This window comes from Pristiophorus japonicus, chromosome 9 (genome assembly GCF_044704955.1).
Source record: "Pristiophorus japonicus isolate sPriJap1 chromosome 9, sPriJap1.hap1, whole genome shotgun sequence".
NCBI classification, from domain to species: Eukaryota; Metazoa; Chordata; class Chondrichthyes; family Pristiophoridae; genus Pristiophorus; species Pristiophorus japonicus.
In genome coordinates, this window is record NC_091985.1 from 41,902,156 (window position 1) to 41,924,689 (window position 22,534).

Consider the following 22,534-nt stretch of genomic DNA (forward strand, 5'->3'; position numbering starts at 1 on the left):
ATAAAACCCTCTGAAAATAAATGAACATGGAAAAATAAAGAGAAAAGGATAAACTTTAATACATTTGGAATAAATAGTGACTTCAATATTGTATAAAAATAAGACGTTAAAAACACTAAAGCAGAAACACAGGCTACTTCCGATAAGGATGCACTAATAAACCCTTGTTATGGATTCTTTCTGTGCTCATGGTCTCTTATGGTGCAACGTAATAATGGATTGAGGGACATTTCATTATATGCACATCATAAACCTTTCTAATTTTTCAGTGCATGAATGATAACCACTTAATGATGTTCTGAGCTAGAGCTTTATTGTTACGATGAACTTTAACTTATTATCGGTGGAGATTCAACACGCAAAAGCCTGGCTGATATTGAGCTGGATGAAGTAAACATAAAAATATGTGGAACGATCCTCCCTCCCTCCCCGCCCTCTCCATACATGTCAGCAATGTATTTGTATACACGCACACAAAAAATGGTCAGATCCTCATTCATGCAAAGAATATTACAATGTCCTCTGGGTCCAGGGTAAACAGTGAATTATAGCTTTGAACAATTGAATTGGCCCGCTCCTCAGCTGAAGTGTGAGTGAATATATCAGTAAGATTGCACTAGACTCGTCAGCCTCTTCGAAGTAAGTGACTTCCCCTGCACAAGAAAAGCAAAAGAGAATTATGGAATTAGGGCACTGCCAATAGCATTTATTCGCTTCCAGAAAAATAATTTCAAAAACCTACAGACCAGTATTACCTTTGACTACTTTACCATAAATATAAGACAATAGCACAATTAAACATTATCCATGACATACATGAAAGACACATATGGCGACAGAATGATAAATGCCTACATTTACAGTCTGCACAAAGGATATTCCACATTCCTATTACTGTAGTTCACTAATCCTCCTCCCCCCTTAATAATGAATTAGACCAAAATTCTCTCCAAAAATGACATCGTTTTCATGAGAAAGCTAAAGAATCACCATCTCTGCATATTGAAGAAATATTTACATTATCAGAAGATGCACAGTGGTATATTCCTTGTGTGCTTTCTGTCTAGGATGGCTCCACACTAAGTGACAGAAAATAAGTAGTACAATGGGGACTCTGAACCAATGAGACAGAAACTATGTTTTCTTAAATATCTCCTGCCACACAGCAGGGCACCATGTATACACACGAGTAAGACTAACATTAATTTTAATATTTAGTTTCTTGTTCATGATGCTTTTCCAGCATGACGATTGATTACTAAATTAACCAAAATGTCACTCCTCCTGTCCTCAGGCTGTACTAATTTCTGAAAATCACCAATGGCTCGTGAGAGTTTGCTGAGTTTGTTTCTTATAGGTGGAGGCTTGTGACTTATCTACCCTTACCATATCAAATATTGCAGCAGAAATTGGTGTTGTTTGGTATGATTTTATCATCTGTTATTCATTGACTCTTTAGTTTTACTGACAATGATTTTTGAAATATATAGATGTTCAAAAAAAATGATAAAGACCTATTTATCAAAAAGCTTGAAAATAAATTAACAGCTGTCAAAACGATACAATATAAATAAGGTACACTGTATGGGCTGAGCTCCATTCAGATATGAAAGTCGTTTATGCAACACACCAAATGTTTCCTGTTGCTCTATGAGCAGTACACGCAGCATCCGATTTTCCAAAGCGATGTGACATCTCAAGGGCATTTGTGGTTCCATTATTTTCATAAATGCATCCTACGGAGCATGTTCGTGTGCAACAGAGTTGGGAAATTGGAAACCTTTCAAGTAGTTATGTAAAAAGCTATGGTGCAATTCTTATTACCTGAAACCATTTACTTCAGTTCTCTGTCCCATATCCTCCTGAGGTAATATTTTCAGATTTGTTTTGCTCCACATGATAGATTTGCATGTTTATTACTCTGTGCTGTTTTAACCTCCTCTAGAACGTAAGGAGAGTACAAAGACCGGCAACTAAAAGAACTGTGAGGGAATTGAAACACTGAAATTTACAGCTGTATGCGCCATACTGTAAATATACTTGCACTGTTTAATGAAATGCATATATCAAACCATGAAACATGTACACAAAGAAATACCCAGTTTCTACTAACTTGCAAAACGATAAATGGATATTGTGAAAGTAATTAATTCTGATATTGAAGTTGGGTTGGAGAAATGAGAATACAACGGCCGATTTATGAAAGGAGGATTATCCCAGGCCAGTGAAGTTCACTTTTTAAAATTGTTTACATCTATTACTACTTGTGTAAATATAAATGTAACAGTTCCTTCAATTTGTAAATCACAGGGTTCAAAGTGAAGAAGCCTCTGTACACTTGCTAGGTTGGAAGAATAGCTTTGCATAAATTTAAAAATGGGCTGACAATCAGTTCGTGTTCTTATTTCCAGATCAGTAGATCTACACACCACATCCAGAACTGGAATAGCATTTGTATCAAACATTTCTGCCAATGAATGGAAAGAGTTACAAATCCACAAATCGTGTCATTTTCAGATTGATTTTCTATGATCATACAGACTGCAGCAACAATGCTCCAGTGCAGAGGTAAAACAGATTGATGGAATAAGAAAATAAACAATGCATAATATGGTGGGAAACAAAACCATAATAACTTAAAAGGATTATGGTACAAAACTATTGACATTACAGCTTAGTAATGGTGATTCCATCTACGATCAGATTATTAGGTAGGTTTGTAATGCTCCTCTGGTTTATCATTCTACTGCTTATTACATTTATCCTGAAGTGTAACCTTGCATAGTGCATATGTAACTAACCCATACAGAAACTTAACAGAATATCAGGATCTGCATTACTAATTACAACAGTGACTGCAGTTCAAAAGTACTTCATTGGCTGTAAAGCGCTTTGTGATGTCCTAAGGTCATGAAAGGCACTATATAAATGCAAGTCTTTCTTCTTTTAATTGGCAATCTCACTTAGCGAGGCCACAGGTTGCTGATAAGTTAAGTGGGAAAAATGGTACATTGGTGCACTAGGGGATTCTATTCTCAGGTTTAGGCGGAACCAGATTGTTGGAGTGGAGGAAGGTTTCCTCTGCATTGGCTGTGCTGACACTGGAAACCTGAAGTGGAATGTGTACCTTTTTCTAGCAATAATGCTCCTCATTTCAGTAAGAAATGTCACAGTTATGGAGTGGAATAAGCGCTACTGAAGCTGGTTTAAAGCATTTTATGGGAGCAGAATATTTTGCGCAAGGACTGTGTTATTCCGGAGCTCAGAATAGTTGATGCTGAAACCAGACACTAGCGTCTTCCATTCTCCACCACTAATATCCTTGTCATAATAAGCACAAGAAGTTATTTTAAAATCTGCATACTTTAACATTTTCCCAAGTAAAACCCAGGGCCTCACACATGCGGGGAAGGGTTTTCACTTATTGCACGTGAGCGTAAATGATCATCTGGGACACCCATGAAGGAACATTTGTTGAGGAGGATCACATGCCTTGAACGGGGTCCACCCAAATTTCTATCCATGAATTGAAATAGATGGAAAAGCGGGTGAGATCCATTATGTGTGTGTAATTCTCCCTCCATGTGCAGCACCAAGGTGATCCTTTACACTGAAGTGCAGTAAAAGGTAAAATCTTCCTACTGGTCTCTCTTTATTTTGGATTTCAGTGTATATACAATGTGGATTACCACAAGCAGGGGTGACTGGATAGCAACTGGCAACAGGAATCCTGGCCATTGTCTCTCCCTAACCCAAGGGCACAGAGACAAAAACCTGCCCCAGCTGAAAACAGGAACTCAGCACAGGCCAAGGAATTTCCTGGTTTGTATGGCTTCGTAATTCACCGGATAAAATAACTGACCATTCCCTCTTTGATCATGTTTTGACTTCTCAATTCCATTTGAATGTTGATACATGCACAGTGATTAGCTTATCATATATTTTAGAATTTTCTTTTCAATACCTGCCTGTAATCCTGGAGATTTCAGATGAGCTACACTGATGCAGATCAGAACAATATATGATTGTGAGTGTATCATTTGGCAATGACTCTTTTCCAACTAGACTTCTCCTTTACCATTTCCATAATCCAGTCTATTTACTATATTGGTTCAAGCCTTTGTTTTTACAGGGACTTTTATTATTAATCTGGTATGGGTTTGCAGGAAGGAAATGTAATTCAGCAGCTAATGATTTTCGAGAGATCCAACTCAGTTGCAAGGTCAGTTGCAATTAAACTATCACAAGAGTGTTTTAGTTGCTAATAAAATTACAGATACTTGTGAGTTCCCATGGGAGTTCCCTGAAGACCACTAAGTCCCCCTTTGTACTTCAGCGCTTGTTAGGACTGGTCAGATGGACTGCATGATCTTTTTTGATCCTGTGTTGGTGTTCAGAGATTTAGGTGTCCTTGTACAGGAAACACAGAAAGTTAGCATGCAGGTACAGCAAGCAATTAGGAAGGCAAATGGCACGTTGGCCTTTATTGCAAGGGGGTTGGAGTACAAGAGTGAGGAAGTCTTACTACAATTGTACAGGGCTTTGGTGAGACCACACCTGGATTACTGTGCACAGTTTTGGTCTCCTTCTCTGAGGAAGCACATGCTTGCCTTAGAGGCAGTGCAACTAAGGTTCACTAGATTGATCCCTGGTATGAGAGGGTTCTCCTATGAGGAAACACTGAGTTTAGAAATATAAGAGGTGAAAGTGGAGTTGAGGTCGAAAATCAGCCATGATCTTATTGAATGGCGGAGCATGCTCGAAGGGCCAAATGGCTTACTCCTACTCCTAATTCTTATGTTCTTATAAGAAACTACATGACTGTGAGCTCTCCTGCAATTGCTGGCATCAATTCCAGTTGTATAGTAGGAGTAAAATTTGACCTCAATAGCATTACTTTCAAATGTACTTTTTTTTTTTAAAAACAGAAATATTGAAACATCTGAACAAGTAAAATCCACTTTTCTATAAGACAAGAGCTGGCAGGCTAATGTATTTTGTTTTCTAAATAACACTATAAAGCATTTAGTCCTTTACAAGATCCTACATAAGGATTGCTCCCAGTCAGGAGCTGCCCTTGTAGGGAGGGTGGTGGAGATTCAGTTACAACACTGTAGCCCTGATTCTCCAACCTGAGCTCTTTGTGAGTATGTGGAATATGGATGTACCCCTGGTCAGCCATCAATCAATAATAGTGTAATGTTTTGGCAAGCAAAGGCTGGAGTCATAGAAAATACATCATGGATTGAACTTAAACAGCAAGAAACTAAAAAGAAACGGTGTTAACATTGAGTTTGATTGTTCAACAATTGACTAAATGGAGAGCAAATCCAGCCCAATAAGCTCATTTGGGATGGATTCATTTTGCAATTTCAAATATATCATCAATTTTCTTACTTATTAAAATGTCAGACATCTTCACTGGTAGATTATTTGATGAAGTCCTACAAGGAAGTTTTAAAATCAGAATTACACTGTCATCAGATGAGAGAATGATGCTTCTGCCAAAACTTGGAATTATTTCTCCAGATCTGAATAACATAAATGCAAGATTCCTGCAGATTTTGTATCAATTTGACACTGAAATCATACTGAATTGATGCAGACTGTGAAGTAAAACTGCAGTGATCTTGGCATGATTTGGTCTAACAGAAACATGGCAGACCTCCCACACCCCTTTGCTTTCACATTGGCTGCAATGTAACAGAATCCAATGTTAGACTATTGGGAATGTTTTCAAATTTGTTTCAAAGTTGGAAAAGGGCAGACTGTCATCGTTTGGAGGCTAGTAAGCAGAGTTCTACCCATGTGTATAGGTCTGCATTGCAGAGCTCTACTTTTCCCGAGCTATGGAGCCAGCAGCATATTGGGCCTGTCATAGTGTGTTGGAAGGAATTCAAGCAGCGGCGGCAGTCTTTTAGATTCATTTTTCTATCAAAGAAGTATCTACATGTTTTCTATTGCATTAGATTAAGACTTTAGGGATATCCCATCAGAATTATAAATCACTGGCAAGTCGTTTCCCTGCTAAGTGGTACAATTGAGGAATGAAGTGATTCTGATCATGAGGGCAATCACATTTTATGATGCATATAAGAGACACAGAATGGCTTCCCTCCAGGGTGCTGATGACTGCTGGAATATAAAAAGACACCAGTCACTTGCAGGATAACTGGTGTGATAATGGGAATCAAGAGAGAAGGCAAAATATAGCAGAGACGTGACTGGAGAGACAAGCACAGCAAGACAGGAGAAAAATAAACCAATTAAGATGAAAGAGGGGAAAATATAAACAAAAAAGGGAATCGAAAGATCATTTAAAAAAATGATAGATAATATAGAGCAATAAACAAAAATGAACAACAGCTGGAAAATGAAAGGAAAAATGATTAAACAAAATGCAATTAAAAGGGCCCAATTGCTAAGGGTCCTGTTCAAATCCCAACCTTCACTAACATTTATGGTTTATTTGCTTCTGGAGGGGAGAGCTCAGCCACATTGAGTGAGAAACTGGGCAAGAAGTGGGGGTGGGGAGGTTTGTAATCCTTTCTGCACAGTGCGGACATCCTTTTTGGAAGGACAGTTCAAGCGCAGCGGTGATATGGAGTGAGATTTTGTGAGTTATACTATGTCCCTACCTGTCAACTGGGGAGTGTAAAATGCATGTGGGGAGAAGAAGTTATGAAGGAAGTGTAAAATGGATGATAAGTAGCAACATAACAATTGATGGAAATTAAAAATGAAATGAAAAGCAAGCAAAGCATTGAGGATGAAGAGTAATGGGACACTTCCTGTGGAGCTTTAGCTACAGTAGCATTACCCCGAGTGACCGATCTTGATACGTTGGTGGTTCGTGATCATTAAAATTGGAGATATTTTATGCCATGCTAATTGTATTAAGATTTGTCCTCTTCTATCCGCTTTAAAAGACAATACGAACAATCCTGAGATGATTGGATTTATCTATAGCTCCCTGAATCAGGTATCTATCCTCTATGCGGTGTGAAAAATGTTGGTGTAAGTGGCCAGTGTTCGAGCGCTTGAAAATAAATGTACTGAGTATGTGAGCATGTAAGTATGAATTATTTCTGCAGTCTTGCCAATAATTTAAAACATTAAGGACACCACAAAAAATGTTACAGCTGACATTAAACATCGACAGAAAAAAAGCCATTTTTCTTTTTTATTACCTTTGTGAAAATCCTTCAAAATAAGTTCATACTTTTCTGTGAACAAGGAGAAAGCAAAGTTGAGGATGTATTATTGGCATTTTGGCTTCTGAAATGATATCACCAAAATGACATCCACGCAAAACAAGAATGCTTTGCATACATTGCTTGATGAACTCTCAGCCCATTGAAACATCTTTGAGGGCTGGCTACAATCGGCTAATGCAGTGAGGCCTCAAGCAACTCAGGATGGAAGAGCGAATAAAAGAGCTCATGGTAGAAATAAGCCAGCACATGTCAAAAATTTAGAATGCTTGGGGATGGTTAATTTCAAGCAATGTTTTATAGTTAAGTTCAATAAGGTTAACCGTTCAGACTACCTTTTCGCCTACACAGTCCTCATGCTGTTATTCCCAAGTCTTAGCAGTAACACTCGAGACTAGAGGAAATGCACAAAGGACTTGACAGTACTCGCTTTATAATGGTCTCCACATAAAATAAGAACCACAGTATGTCTAAAGGAACAAATATGAAATTGAAATCTAGCACTTCCATTTCTACATGAAGTTATCAATCAGTATAAAAATTTGCAACAACTTCACTGCCCGGGTCTGTCCTGTGGAGTTGTCACTCGATCTCAAAATATCAACTTACCATATTGTGAGGGAATTTCTCAAATTGATCCTCAATGATTCTCGACTTCAATGAAGATAAAGAAACATAAAGAAGAAACAAACAAGGCAAACAAAAGAGCTGAAGGAATGGCAAAATAATAGACTGCAGGAATGAAAACTACTGAGTAATGCCATAGGATATATTGGTAAGTATTCTGACGTGAAGTTGAAGCATAAAGCAGTAAACCCTTCAGAACTTCATACAATACTGCTCCAAATCCGCTACTATTAACTATACTACCTTTAATTGTTTACAGATTTTCAAGAATACAGATTAAGCCTTATATCATTTTGTAGTTAAAAGCTAACAAAATATCACCACAATGTTACAAGGTAATAGAGACGTATAATCCAAATCAGATCATTGTTGGCATGAAATATAATATGTGTGCCAGCAAGGTTCAAAACTTCAGTTTCAGGAATTTTCTTGGGCTTTAAACTGATCTGGTCTGAGCCGGGTTGGTGTAAAATTACAGTTTGGGTATTGATAAATGACAGCTATTTTCCCAGTTCTACAAGATTGCACATTTCTGTAAACCGAAAACATAAATTAATATTCCCTGCTGCCAACCATTCTGAAATATTCCACTAAACTATCTTGAGTTGGCCTAGTTTGGCCTGACTTCGGTATCCTGAACAAAATTTGAAATCGCAAGTTTGTACTCAAAAAGAAGCTATAGCATGTTACACGTCTGTTTAATTCAGATGTAGTTTTGCTCATTGCTAGAGTATATGCTCCAAATATTTAGGTTGCAGTGTTGCCAGACACTTGAATCCATCAGCCATAAATGAGATGAATTTTTTTTGGTCTGTACTAGTGTACAAGGGTTGGCATGCCCTACAGAAATACAGCATCTTAATTCAAGAATGAATTGATCTGCACTTTCATTGCTTACATCAAACATTTCTTCTGTCATCTTATAATAGTGTAATTGGTGTCAGTGGTCATGGTAGAGCCTATAAACCTTTTGCTTGTCTTTCAAACTAAACAAGAATATTTTTGGCAAAGAGTCTACTATAGAGCAGGGATAGAAATTACCAAAAGCGATGAGATAAAAATGTTTTATTAAGTGGGAAAGGATCATCAGAAGGAAAGAAGAGAGAGAGAGAGAGAGCCAACATATACATAAAATATATAGAGAAAGCAAAATATTTTTTTTGCTTTCAAATTTTATAGATGATTCAGAATCCCCTGGATTCTGGAGAGGTCCCAGCGGACTGGAAAACTGCAAACATCCCTATTTAAGAAAGGAGGGAAACTGAAAGCAAGAAACTATAGACCAGTTAGCCTTACATCTGTCATTGGGAAAATGTTGGAGTCCATCATTAAGGAAGTAGTAGCAGGACATTTAGAAAATTATAATGCATGCAAGCAGAGTCATCATGGTTTTACGAAAGTGAAATCATGTTTGACTAATTTGCTGGAGTTGTTTGAGGATGTAACGAGCAAGGTGGATAAAGGGGAGCCAGTATATGTCGTGTATTTGGATTTCCAGAAAGCATTCGATAAGGTGCCACATAAAAGGTTACTGAACAATATAAAAGCTCACAGGGTTGGGGATAATATATTAGCATGGATAGACGATTGACTAACTAATAGAAAACTGAGAGTCAGGATAAATGGGTCATTTTCAGGTTGGCAAACTGTAACTAGTGGGGTGCCGCAGGGATCGGTGCTGGGGCCTCAACTATTTGCAATCTGTATTAATGACTTGGATGAAGGGACCGAGTGTAATGTAGCTAAATTTGCTGATGATACAAAGATAGGTGGGAAAGCAAGTTATGAGGAGGACGCAAAGAATCTACAAAGGAATATAGAAAGGCTAAGTGAGTCGGCAAAAAATTCACAGAATGAGTATAATGTGGGAAAATGTAAGGTTATCCACTTTGGTAGAAAAAATAAAAAAGCTAATTATTATTTATATGGGAAGAGATTACAAAATGCTGCAGTACAGAGGAATCTGGGGGGTCCTTGTACATGAAACATAAAAAGTTAGCATGCAGGTACAGCAAGTAATTAGGAAGACAAATGGCATGTTGGCAATGATTGCAAGGGGGATAGAGTATAAAAGTAGGGAAATCCTGCTACAACTGTACAGGGCGTTGGTAAGACCACACCTGGAGTACTGCGTACAGTTTTGGTCTCCTAATTTAAGGATGGATATACTTGCATTGGAGGCAGTTCAGAGAAGGTTCACGAGGTTGATTCCTGAGATGAAGGGGTTGTCATATGAAGGTAGGTTGAGCAGGTTATGCCTATACTCATTGGAGTTTAGAAGACTGAGAGGTGATCTTATAAAACATATAAGGTTCTGAGGGGGCTTGATATGGTAGATGCAGAGAGGATGTTTCCCCTCGTGGGGGAATCTAGAACTCGGGGGCATAGTTTCAGAAGAAGAGGTCACCCATTTAAAACAAATGAGGAGGAAATTCTTCTCAGAAGGTCGTGAATCTTTGGAATTCTCTACCCCAGAGAGCTGTGCCTGGGTCATTGAATATAGTTAAGGTAGAGATAGACAGATTTTTGATCGATAAGGGAGTCAAGGATTATGGAGAGCGGGTGAGGAAGTGGAATTGAGGCCAAGATCAGATCAGCCATGATCTTACTGAATGGCGGAGCAGGCTCAAGGGACAAAATGGCCTACTCCTGGTCCTATTTCTTATGTTCTTATGTAGGAGGCGAGTTGGTAATTTAAATGTTATAATGAGGCTGTGTGCATCACATTTTATCTGTCTTCCCGGTTTAACGCTGGCTGGCTGGATTTCTCGGGCCTCGGGCAAACCCGGCAGCTAAAGGAATGCGAGGACTGCTGCGTGGGCCAGGAGAAGCAGGAGTACTCACTCCCCGGTCTTCCCCCTCAGATTGCGGATTTCCTCCCAGGATCGCCAATCCCCTCCCCCATGCCACCGGGACCTCTGGGTTTCCCGAAATTCACAGAAATCCAGCCCCATGTCAAGATCAGGGCCAATTGTTTCCAATAACAGGTTTTAAGTTTTTTTTTTAAATTCTGGTTTGTGATGTGTAGTAATGTTGTAGATGGGTTTGCAAAGGTTTCCTGTTTGCTATTTCTAATTAAATCTTAAGACACTTTCTAAAAAAATATACTTTTACATTTGCACCAGACGTATCAGAAGAAATGTTCATGAACACATTTACAATGTCACTACACCTAATGGCTGATTCCACGATCACATTTCATGATTTTCTGTCCACTAAAATGAATGCAGGGAACATCACAGCCTGGATACTTCCAATTTCCAGAGACACATTTCCTGCAAGTCCTGGACTCCACAGCAGTCGACCCTACAGAACATTAATGGCACCACCTCAGGTTGATAAGGCTGTAAAAAAAAACTAACAGAATTCTACGCTTCATCTCAGGAAGTATAAAATATAAAAGCCAAGCATTAATGATGAGTCAATAATAAACCTTAAAAAGACCGCAGTCAGAGTACTGTGTGCAGTATTGAGCTCCGCACTATAGCAAGGATATTGAGGCTTTAGAGAGAATAGAGTGGGATGCTGCCTGGTATGAGGAAATACAACAAAGAAATATGCAAAAAATTGAGTCTTTAGCCATTAGAACAACACCGGTTTTGGGGTGATATAATTGTTTATAATTATGGAAGATTGGGATAGGATAGTTAGAAGCAAAATGTTTCCAATTTTTGAGGGATTAAGAATGATACGGGATTAAATGTAAGAGATTTAGAAGAGAGGGCAGGAGAAACTTCTTCACGCAGAGAATTGTGAGGCTGTGGAATTCATTTCCAGGGTTAGTGGTTGAGGCAGAAGTTATGTCAACATCCAAGATAAGTTTGGATAGGCAGATGAAGGAAAAACAGTTGAAGCAATATGGCAACAGGGTGCGTAGATGTGGTTAGAACAATGTGTTCACATGGAGGGTAAATATCAACACGGAGTGGTTGGGTCAAAAGGCCTATTCCCATGTTGTAACTTTTATGTATGTGTAGTGACCAGAGCAATTTTTACTCTGTGGTCTTTGGGATCTAAAGGGCAACATATCCAAGATGTAATACTTTGAGATCTGCACAATAATTGTATACTCGAAAAATGTGTGCAAATTTGTTAAATGCATGCTCTGAAATATGATTTTTATTCTTTAACAGGGAATTCTTTAGGGCTAATTTTACAAAATCACTCTCCCAGCAAGGAGCCTTGCCCATTGGGAGCACATTGTAGGAGATTGCGGGTGCACTCCCCATTTTGTTGCGTCCACTGATGAAGAGTTGTGGGGAGAGTGGCTGCAATATGCGTTCTCAGTGAACAAGGTTAAATGCCATGGACAAAAAGCTTTTAGATTTTGTTTTTTAATACAATATTGCTAAAGATCCATAGTATCATAATTGCTGTTTAGTGATATGAACGTTATTGGATATTGAAAATAAAACTGCCATAAGTTGAAAGCTATGTCACTAAATACTGTATAAACAGTAACATAAAACCTAAATACGTTGCAGTGAAAGTGCAATGCTATTTAAATCGATAAACACAAAACTATGAATCTGATATAATCACTAGTCAATGTTGTGTGTGATAATGTAAGTTCAAAAGACGAAAAAGTGATTTTTATTGCCTTTTTTCTGCTCCAATACCTACCATGTGTCCTGTATCTCCAGCAGATCATGAGAGGTTTGATGACTAAGGTACAAACAAAAGACAACTATGAACGAGTACCTTTTTTTTAGCCTGGAGCAGCTCCTGATAGGCACTGGAACGTATGAAACGAGGGTAGGAATCACTTTTCATCAGTTTGTAAATGTGCTCCTAAAAGAACAAGTTGTCAACTGTAAACATGAGCAGGCTACATTATGGAAGTGTACCTAAAGCGATGTGTATTCACATTATAATATAGTCTAACGGTAGAGCTTTCCCCTGCATCTGGCTGTGCTACATCTGACCTGGAACTTCTTGGCACTGAATGTCTGAAATGGGACTCCACTCTATATGTAGCCTCAAAAATGTTTCTCCTGTGTCCATGATGAGCCTCAAAGGTTTCTCGCCTGTGTCCTTTTTGTGCAAATTGCACTAAAGATTATGAATGATCCAAACAAATTTTTCATACATTCCATGCAGATAATTGTGTTTTTGCTAAAGCAGAAAGTCGTGGTTGTGTGGCATTAGCACTATGAGAGCTTTTAAATAAAAGGCTGATACAAAATAAAAGGGGGGTGGCCGATGGAATTAAGGGGCAGAAGATCAGATGAAAGTACGTGGTGAAATATCAATGACCTACTAAGAGCTTTCCTTCTTACTTTAAACTTTTATATTAGACTGAAAAGTTAGGCCACTGTGGTTAATTGTTGCTGTTAGTACAAATACATTAACAAAAGTAAATGTAATGCTCACTCTGTACGATTCATTGCTCTACAGGCCCTTTGTTTTCTCCATTTTTGGATCAAGCATTGTCTCAGTCCTCGAGTCTTCCATGTAATTAGTGCCAGGGCCTGAAATTCACCGTCCCCGAAGGGACGGCTACTGCGGAGTTTGGACGGTCGGGTATTTTTCCCCTGAGCCATATTCAGCTCGGGAAAGATTTAAGCGATGTTCACTTCCGCCGGAAACGGCGCGGTGAAACTGCTGTAAAGGTAAGTTTCCAGCGGTGAGCTTTGCAGCGTGCAAGCCGCTGGAAAGCCCCCAGGACAGCGAAATTCACCGAGGAAAAGGTAGGACTTTTCCTGGCAGTGCCCCCACGAGGTTTTCGATGCGGTGCTCGAATGCGACACCGCTGGGGGCCTTTGGTAGGTAAATAGTTTTATTACATTTAGTGTTTTTATTTCATTTTCCAGCATCTGCAGTATTTATCTTTTGATATAGTTTTATTAATTATTAGTGTTTTTAGTTCATTTTCCAGTATCCGCAGTATTTATCTTTTGATATAGTTTTATTAATTATTGATGTTTTTATTTCATTTTCTAGGATCCGCAGTATTTAGCTTTTGATAATAGTTTTATTAATTGTTTTGGCTCCATTAAACCTGCTGAGTGCTGCTCAGAGGTTTGCACATTGTTTTGTACAATTTTCAGGTCTGACTCTTTAGTGGTGTCCTGTGGGCTGTAGAGACCTGCATGGCAGGGCTCACCCTGAGGATGGGAGGTCAATACCAGGTACACCTGGTAAGAAGCAGGGCGGCACACATGAGAAGGCACGCCGTCAGCACCGTGCAGACAGGCAGCGGGCAAGGGAGGCAGCAGCCATGATTCGTTCATTCTGCGCCAGACCAGTGTGCCCGCCATCTTCAGCGGCCCGAATCAGGATTGTGATTGGCTGCTTGGGGACAAGGGATATCCCCTGTACACTTGGCTGCTCACATCTCTGCGGAACCCCAGGACAGCGAAAGAGCATGCATACAATGATGCTCATTGTGCCACCAGGTGCATCATTGAGCAATGCACAGACACCCTTAAGCAGAGATTCCAGTGCATGGACCACTCTGGTGGCATCTTACAGTACTCTCCTCAATGGGTCTCCATAATCATCATGGTCTGCTGCATGCTGCACAACCTGGCCAACATGAGGGGACAGCCGCTGGAGATCGAGCCAGCAGTACCACCTGAGGAGGAGGAGGTGGATCGCCGTCGCCCCAGAGCTAGGAGGCGTCGACCCATCACCACCCTGGAAGGGCCGGGTGCATGCTGGCCAGCACTCTCCTGGGAGGGTGCGTCATCACATATATGGAGGTGCCTGACACCTCCCCTGCAATCTCCCTCCATGCATTATGTACTGCCTGTCTGCCAGGTCTCTTCTTTTGTCCTCCACACCATCCATCAGTGTCTCCAGTTCCATTTCAGTGAACCTGTTGGCTCTCTTTGCACCGCTTCTTCCAACTTCCTTCCCCCTTCAGGGCCTTGTTGCAAACCCTGGCCTTTGGCTCATTAGAAACCCTTACCTGCATGCTGAATTTCTCAGTGGGGATAACGCTCAAATTATGATAGCCACACCGCTGAAAAATCCACTTTGGAAGGGTTCATTAGCGCTGGAACCCATTTGTTCACTTTTGGAGCTGAATATGGAGTGGCCCAGCCACTCAAAAATTTTGTGGCGAATGGCCACAAAAGGTTGGAGGGAGTACCAGCTTTCCAGCGGTACTGAATTTTGGGCCCCCCAATCTCCAGCCAAAATAATAAGTTGGCAACCTTCTCTCGGGCTTTTTGAACTGGCTGCTGGAAAATTAATCTGAGAAGCAACTTGAGATGACTCACCATTTAATTGCCCAAGTGGGGAAATCAATGGAGGTGTGCATTGACCCTACCACTCGATGGAACAGTTCATTATTACAGCACTATGCTGTGCCATCATTGCCCCCCTCACAGTTTATAGTTAGTTTAATGGTACAGTTGGAATTTGTTATAGGTTTCCAGTAATACAAAAATAGCTATGTGCCTTATTATGTATAGTGTGAGGTCTTATAATATTTTCACTGGACACATGCTACTTATGTGAATGCACACTTCACATAGCAGTGCTAATATAAGCTGTTTCTCTTTAGCGATATAACTTGCTCACCTGAGCATCTTCAAATGCATATCTTCCTGGGTCTTTCACATTTTGTGTGGTCTTATCGTAGCTTTTGGAGTCTACATTAATGGCACTGGGGGCTCCTGGGGCTAAAAACTCTTGCCAGATTTCTTGAACGCGAGATGGCACCTCACGAATTGGCCTTTTCTTCAGATCCAGAACTGCTAACCAGAACCTGTTTAGATTCACAGGGCAGTGTCAATAGATATGTTTTTTCTACTAACTTATATAGTCTAAAGTTCAAAAGATTGCAATTTATCAAAAAAGCAGGCCAAAATACTCCAAGTCAAGAATAAAATCAGGAATTGTTATTGTACATACAATTTATTATAAATTACTCTGTAGTGCTGCAGACTAAAGCATGATACTTGTGCTGTTTGTACAGTCTATTACATTATATAACACAATTATTTTTGTGCTGTTGGGATTTTGGAAAGATTTGTGACATTCAACTAGTCAGACCTGAATAATGTAGGCTGCACTAGTTGATTAAAATCCAGGGGGTCAAAATTGCTCCTTTTTGCGACGTCCGTTAACGCCTCCGGGGGGTGTTAACCAGGCGTGAAACACTTTTTGCCTTGGGGGAGTGGGGGGGGGGGGCACGACTGGCTTCCGTGAAATTGCGAGGGAATTAGTGAAGATGTTGCCCATGGGTAGTGCCCCAGGCCACTGCGCAACCGGCGACGACGTCATCGACATGTGTGGCGGCTGCTCAGTGCCACGTGCTGACCCCTTTCTGCCCAGCGAATGGATTTTTCCTCACAAGAGTGGTGTGAGCAGGGAGGGTGCAGGGCTGATCGATTGTGACCCAAGAAAATCCAGAAAAATGCACGGTAGACATTAAGAAAATGTTTTTTCCCACGGAATCCTTCATTCCCTTTAAACAGCGCTCGCCAAGCATCTGGCCTTCACAACAATGCTTCCTGCAGCTGTCAGTGTTGTGGCCCGGCGATGCTGCAGGGGGTGAAACCAAAATTTAGGTCTGGGGCGCTATGCTGCACGATGACATCACGATCATGGCGCTAGGGGTTACCGCCGTCGCAAACCTCGACAGGAATTTCACGGACGTCGATACTCTCACCGTGCCTGGTCGCACCCCGTTATCGCCCCGCACCCCCCCCCCCCCCCGAGGCGCAAAGGAGGTGAATTTCTAGGCCTAGCTTTTTAATTCCAAATTTATTGAGCATATAGAGAGGTTCCCTTGGGTTTTAATAGATTCAGAGCCAAAAACTCAACACCTATACTATATTGAAATTGATTTTGGGCACTCCATTGCTTGCAACATCCATTATATCTGTGGGTGGCACTGTTATAAGTGTTTGCAACGTTAAGTGTTAGCAATTGTTAGCAAACTACATCACACCATTGCTGTATGTGGGACTGCCCAAGAAGAAGACCATAGCTGACATTCCAATGAAACACAGAAGCATAGAAAATAGGTGCAGGAGTAGGCCATTCGGCCCTTCGAGCCTGCACCACCATTCAATAAGATCATGGCTGATCATTCCCTCAGTACCCCCAGTCCTCGACCTGAACCGTTAACTCTGTTTCTCGCTCCATAGATGCTGCCTGGCCTGCTGAGTGTTTCCAGCATTTTCTGTTTTTATTTCACACCAAAGCTGCTTAGTCCAATTAAAAGGCTTAGTTTGAATCTGCCTGCAGTTTCCTACTCTGGCCACTAAGTAGCACTGTGGAGCAGTAGAGTCCTTTTCTCAAATCTGAAGTGCTGCCATGATGGATTTCTACTGTGGTAGGTGAGTTCTTTTAGTTTTGAAGTTTTAATTTCACCTTTAACTTTATACACTTACTTGTCTTTTGTTATTTCCCCCCTGCCCCACCACCTCCAACAGATCATGTTTCACCCTGATTTTTTTCTCTGTGTGGCTACAGAGCTTTTCTTTCCCATACCTAGCCTGGAGCCAACCTTACCCGCTCCCACTGTCTCCTGCCTTGATGTATGAGCCTCCATTTGTGCTTGTACCTTTTTTTGGTCACTGGAGGCCTCCAGTGCTTTCAACCCAGCCGCACAACCATCCCCCTCCCCCCACCACTACTAATCGGCCCCATAGCTGGTGGCACCAGTCTGCGTCTCCATCTCCGCAATACCCTTTTTCCCTAACTTAAACATTTTTTTGACTGCTAGGACTATACTCAGAACCCCCCTTCTGTCCATTATGCTCCCCTTTTTGTTAGACTCTTGGGACTGTTCTCAGGCCCCTCTCTCTGTTTTATTTTGCTGTTTTTCCAATTTCAGGGCCTGTTCTCAGGCTGCGCTCTTCTTCATCGAAATTTCAGCTGCTCGCAAAAATGTTTCTTTCCCTGCCTCCCTGATTGCCTGACCACCCCCCTTCCCCCCAACCATGAAAGATTGACTCGTAACAAAAGACCAATACAGAGCTCTTAAACTCCTGCGCCCCTGCTTAATTCTTCTTCTGTTCAAATCACATGATGAAATTCGATTTCTGCTCCTGTTGTATAATTTGCTTTCATGGAAAGCGAGGAGAGAGACAGAGAAAGAGAGAAAAAGCTTGAGTGAACAAATCCTGTGGAGAGTGGACCGAAAATAGACCACTCAGTGATGTCAGACCAAAAGCTGGTTGACGGGGGCCATTGCCTAATCCTGAAAACATCAAGAAGCCCTGAAAGAGAACAAGACTTCAGGAGGAAGCGATAAATAGTGGTAATAGAGACTTACAGATAATAATAGATAGTGTGGGGATAGTTTGAAACATAGACAGAGACAGTTACGTACAAAAAGTGAAGAGTAGAGTTAGTTGGATCTAACAAGGTAGATAGAGAATGGTATTAAGAGATAATCAGCAATATAAAATTAGAAAGAACTGTCAGTAGACAGATCAAGAACAGTATAGACTCAAGAGGTAATTTTCTGACTTAATTCTACCAGTGGGATGCCTCGTTTGCATTTCAGTAATTTGTTCATGCATAGTGCATAAATGGTCAGAAAATAAAATGCGCACAAACTCCAATTTTATATAGTATTACACAGATATTCCAACATGGAAACAGGCTGACGGGCCTCCACACATGCAGTAGTCCTAATCCCATGTGCCTACCCTCTCCTTATATCCTTTTGTTCCCCTTCCTTCGAACACCTATCTAACCTATTCTTAAACTTTGACAAGATCTCTGCTTCAATTGCTAACTCTGGTAATACATTCCAGTTTCACAACCCTCTGTTCAAAAAAGCTTATCCTGCTCTGTCCTAAATATTTTACATTTAATCTTATACCTAATCTTATATGTATAGCCACCATTCTAGCCCTCTCGTTTGCAACAACAACTTACATTTATATAGTGCCTTTAATGTAGTAAAATGTCCCAATGTGCTTCACAGGAGTTTAATTGGACAAATATTACCGGAAACAGTCTGTTTCTATCCACTTTGTTCCATTCTTTCATAATGTAATATTTCTCTATTAAATCATCCCACAACGCAGCAACATCTTAATTAGTTTGCACTGTACTTTCTCAAATGCCTCAACATTCTTCCGACAGTGTGGAGACCAAAACTACACACAGTACACCCACTGTGGTCTTACTAAGATTTTATATAGGTTCACCATTATATTTCAACTTTTATATATAGGGCCTGGTTTTTGGCTTTCAGGTTTTTTTGGCTAAAACGGTAGCAATACATGAGACTTTACGTTGCGCTCCCGTTTTTAGGCCGAACTTTTGGGTTTTATGTTTGTACCAGGGGCGTATCGGGAAGGAGGGGGGGCGGCGTTGCACGAGGATTTGTGGCTCAAAAACGTGAGTTTCGCCAAATTTGGTCCGGGGTCAGGAGCCCTGCCTTGGGAGAGGGAAAAAAAAATTCCAAAAAACATTTACAAGACACTTATCTATCGAATCACTGAAAAAAAATTAAAAGATAACAACTTTAACTTACCTTTTTGGCAGGTTTTCATACTTACTGCTGCAGGCAGGGTTGCACCAACAGGTTTGTCCGGTTGGTATTCTGGGCGTGGCAGACGGGTCGGTAGAGAGCCAAAAGTCCGACGGTAACGCAATCTGCGGCATTGCACGTCGGCGCTTCCCTCTCCGGCAGTGCATTCCAATTCCGCCACCAACAACACGCCGAGGATCCCGCCCGGGCTTTGCGACCGGGTTTTCGCCGCGCAGGTCAAATTGCGGTGAAAACCCAGTTGCAAACTTCACGAAAATCCAGTCCAAAACCTCTTGCCACAAAACCCATTATTCCATTCCTAATGATTTTCTCCAATTGAGGTGCTGTTTTTAATATCTTATGACCTGAACTCCCAAATCGCTCTGCTCTCCACTTCACCCAGCTTCCCCCATTCAAAGAAGAATTCTTACTTTTATTTTGTACCATCTCACAATGGCTTGAATTCTTTCTGCCACTTTTTTGCCCATTGCACTCTCTTATCAATAATCCCTTGCAGCATCCTTTGGTCCTCAGGATTATTTGCTACGTCTCTAAATGTTAGTATTATCTGAAGGTTTTGACACTACTCTTTCCGGACCTATATCCGAATCATTGATGTACCTAGTGAACACAAGGATCCCAGAATAGAACCCCGTGGGACACTCCTATGCACGTCCATCCAAAAGTCCTATTTCCGTTTCTTCCCTTCTAACCAGTCTTTCATCCAATTTACTTCCCTTTCTCGGAGCGGCTGCAGCGCATTCTGGAGAGGGAGGGTGAACAGCCAGCTGTCGTGGTACATATAGGTACCAACGATATAGGTAAAAAAACAGGATGAGGTCTGACAAACTGAATTTAGGGAGCTAGGAGTTAAATTAAAAAGTAGGACCTCAAAGGTAGTAATCTCAGGATTGCTACCAGTGCCACGTGCTAGTCAGAGTAGGAATTGCAGGATAGCTCAGATGAATACGTGACTTGAGGAATGGTGCAAGGGGGAGGGATTCAAATTCCTGGGACATTGGAACCGGTTCTGGGGAAGGTGGGACCAGTACAAACTGGATGGTCTGCACCTGACCGGAACCGATGTCCTAGGCAGAGTGTCTGCTAGTGCTGTTGGGGAGAGTTTAAACTAAAATGGCAGGGGGATGGAAATCTATGCAGGGAGACAGAGAGAAGTAAAAAGGGGGCAGAAGCAAAAGGTAGGAAGGAGAAAAGCAAGAGTGCAGGGCAGAAAAATCAAGGGCAAAAATCAAAAAGGGCCACATTACAACATAATTCAAAAAGGACAGTTAAAAAAATAAGCCTGAAGGCTCTGAGTCTCAATGCAAGGAGCATTCGTACTAAGGTGGATGAATTGACTGTGCAGATAGCTATGATGTAATTGGGATTACGAAGACATGGCTCCAGAGTAACCAAGGCTGGGAACTCAACATCCAGGAAGTACAGACAGGAAGGAAAAGGAGGTGTGGTAGCGTTACTGGTTAAAGAGGAGATTAACGCAATAGCAAGGAAGAACATTAGCGTGAATGATGTGGAATCTATATGGGTAGAGCTGCGAAATACCAAAATGCAGAAAATGTTAGTGGGAGTTGTGTACAGACCACCAAACAGGAAATTAGGGACGCGTGCAATAAGGGTACAGCAGTTATCATGGGTGACTTTAATCTACGTATTGATTGGGCTAACCAAACAGGTAGTAATACTGTGGAGGAGGATTTCCTGGATGTATAAGGGATGGTTTTCTAGACCAATATGTCGAGGAACCAACTAGAGAGCAGGCCATCCTAGACTGGGTCTTGTGTAACGAGAGAGGATTAATTAGCAATCTGGTCGTGCGAGGCCCCTTGGGGAAGAGTGACCATAATATGGTAGAATTCTTCATTAAGATGGAGAGTGACACAATTAATTCAGAGACTATGGTCCTGAACTTAAAAAAAGGAAACTTCGACGGTATGAGACGTGAAGTGGCTAGGATAGACTGGAGAATGATACTTAAAGGGCTGACGGTGGATAGACAATGGCAGACATTTAAAGATCACATGGATGAACTGCAACAATTGTACATCTATGTGTGGTATAAGAATAAAAAAGGGAAGGTGGCTCAACTGGGGCTAACAAGGGAAATTAAGGAAAGTGTTAAATCCAAGGAAGAGGCATATAAATTGGCCAGAAAAAGCAGCAAACCTGAAGACTGGGAGAAATTTAGAACTCAGCAGAGGAGGACTAAGGGTTTAATTAGGAGGGGGTAAATAGAGTATGAGAGTAAGCTTGCAGGGAACATAAAAACTGACTGCAAAAGCTTCTATAGATATGTGAACAGAAAAAGATTAGTGAAGACTAATGTAGGTCCCTTGCAGTCAGAATTAGGTGAATTCATAATGGGGAACAAGGAAATGGCAGACAAATTGAACAAATACTTTGGTTCTGTCTTCACGAAGGAAGACATGAATAACCTCACGAAAATACGAGGGAACCGAGAGTCTAGCGAGAAGGAGGAACTGAGGGAAATCCTCATCTGTCAGAAAATGGTGTTAGAGAAATTGAAGGGACTGAAGGCCAATAAATCCCCAGGGCCTGATAGTCTGCATCCCAGAGCACTTAAGGAAGTGGCCCTAGAAATAGCTGATGCATTGGTGGTCATTTTCCAACATTCCATGGACTCTGGATCAGTTCCTATGGATTGGAGGGTAGCTAATGTAACCCCACTTTTTAAAAAAGGAGGGAGAGAAAACAGGGAATTATAGACCGGTTAGCCTGACATCGGTGGTGGGGAAAATGCTGGAATCAATTATTAAAGATGTAATAGCATCGCATCTGGAAAGCAGTGACAGGATCGATCCAAGTCAGCATGGATTTATGAAAGGGAAATCATGCTTGACGAATCTTCTAGAGTTTTTTGAGGATGTAACTAGCAGAGTGGATAAGGGAGAACCAGTGGATGTGGTGTATTTGGTCTTTCAAAAGGCTTTTGACAAGGTCCCACACAAGAGATTTGTTGTGTTCCTAACACAGATGAGACTGCACACAGGGAGGTTAAAGTAACAGTGACCTCAGTCTTTATTAAGACACTCCAGAGTGAGTAACAGGCCTTAGGAGCTGGCTTATATACAGTCTTCCCAAGGAATGCTGGGATCCCTTGGGACTTGAGGGGATGGGCTCCCAGGTGGCGGAACATGGGAGTGCATGCTTTACAGATACACAACATCACTCCCGCTCAAAGTCAAAGTGAAAACTATTTACAAGG

The 22,534-nt window shown here is 41.1% G+C and overlaps 1 protein-coding gene across 7 annotated transcripts in view; it reads right to left on the reverse strand.

The window, feature by feature from the left end:
* Positions 1-434: 434 nt before the first annotated feature.
* The window catches only part of LOC139272595 (regulator of G-protein signaling 7), a 733,921-nt gene continuing 711,821 nt past the window's right edge, over positions 435-22,534 (reverse strand). For all 7 annotated transcript variants that reach the window (XM_070888671.1, XM_070888670.1, XM_070888672.1 and 4 more), the window contains 3 exons: positions 15,372-15,558; positions 12,543-12,632; positions 435-653 (listed from right to left, as the gene is read on the reverse strand). In XM_070888671.1, coding sequence (XP_070744772.1) covers positions 603-653; positions 12,543-12,632; positions 15,372-15,558 — 328 coding nt within the window. In that variant the 3' untranslated portion in view covers positions 435-602. The remainder of the gene's footprint in view (positions 654-12,542; positions 12,633-15,371; positions 15,559-22,534) is intronic.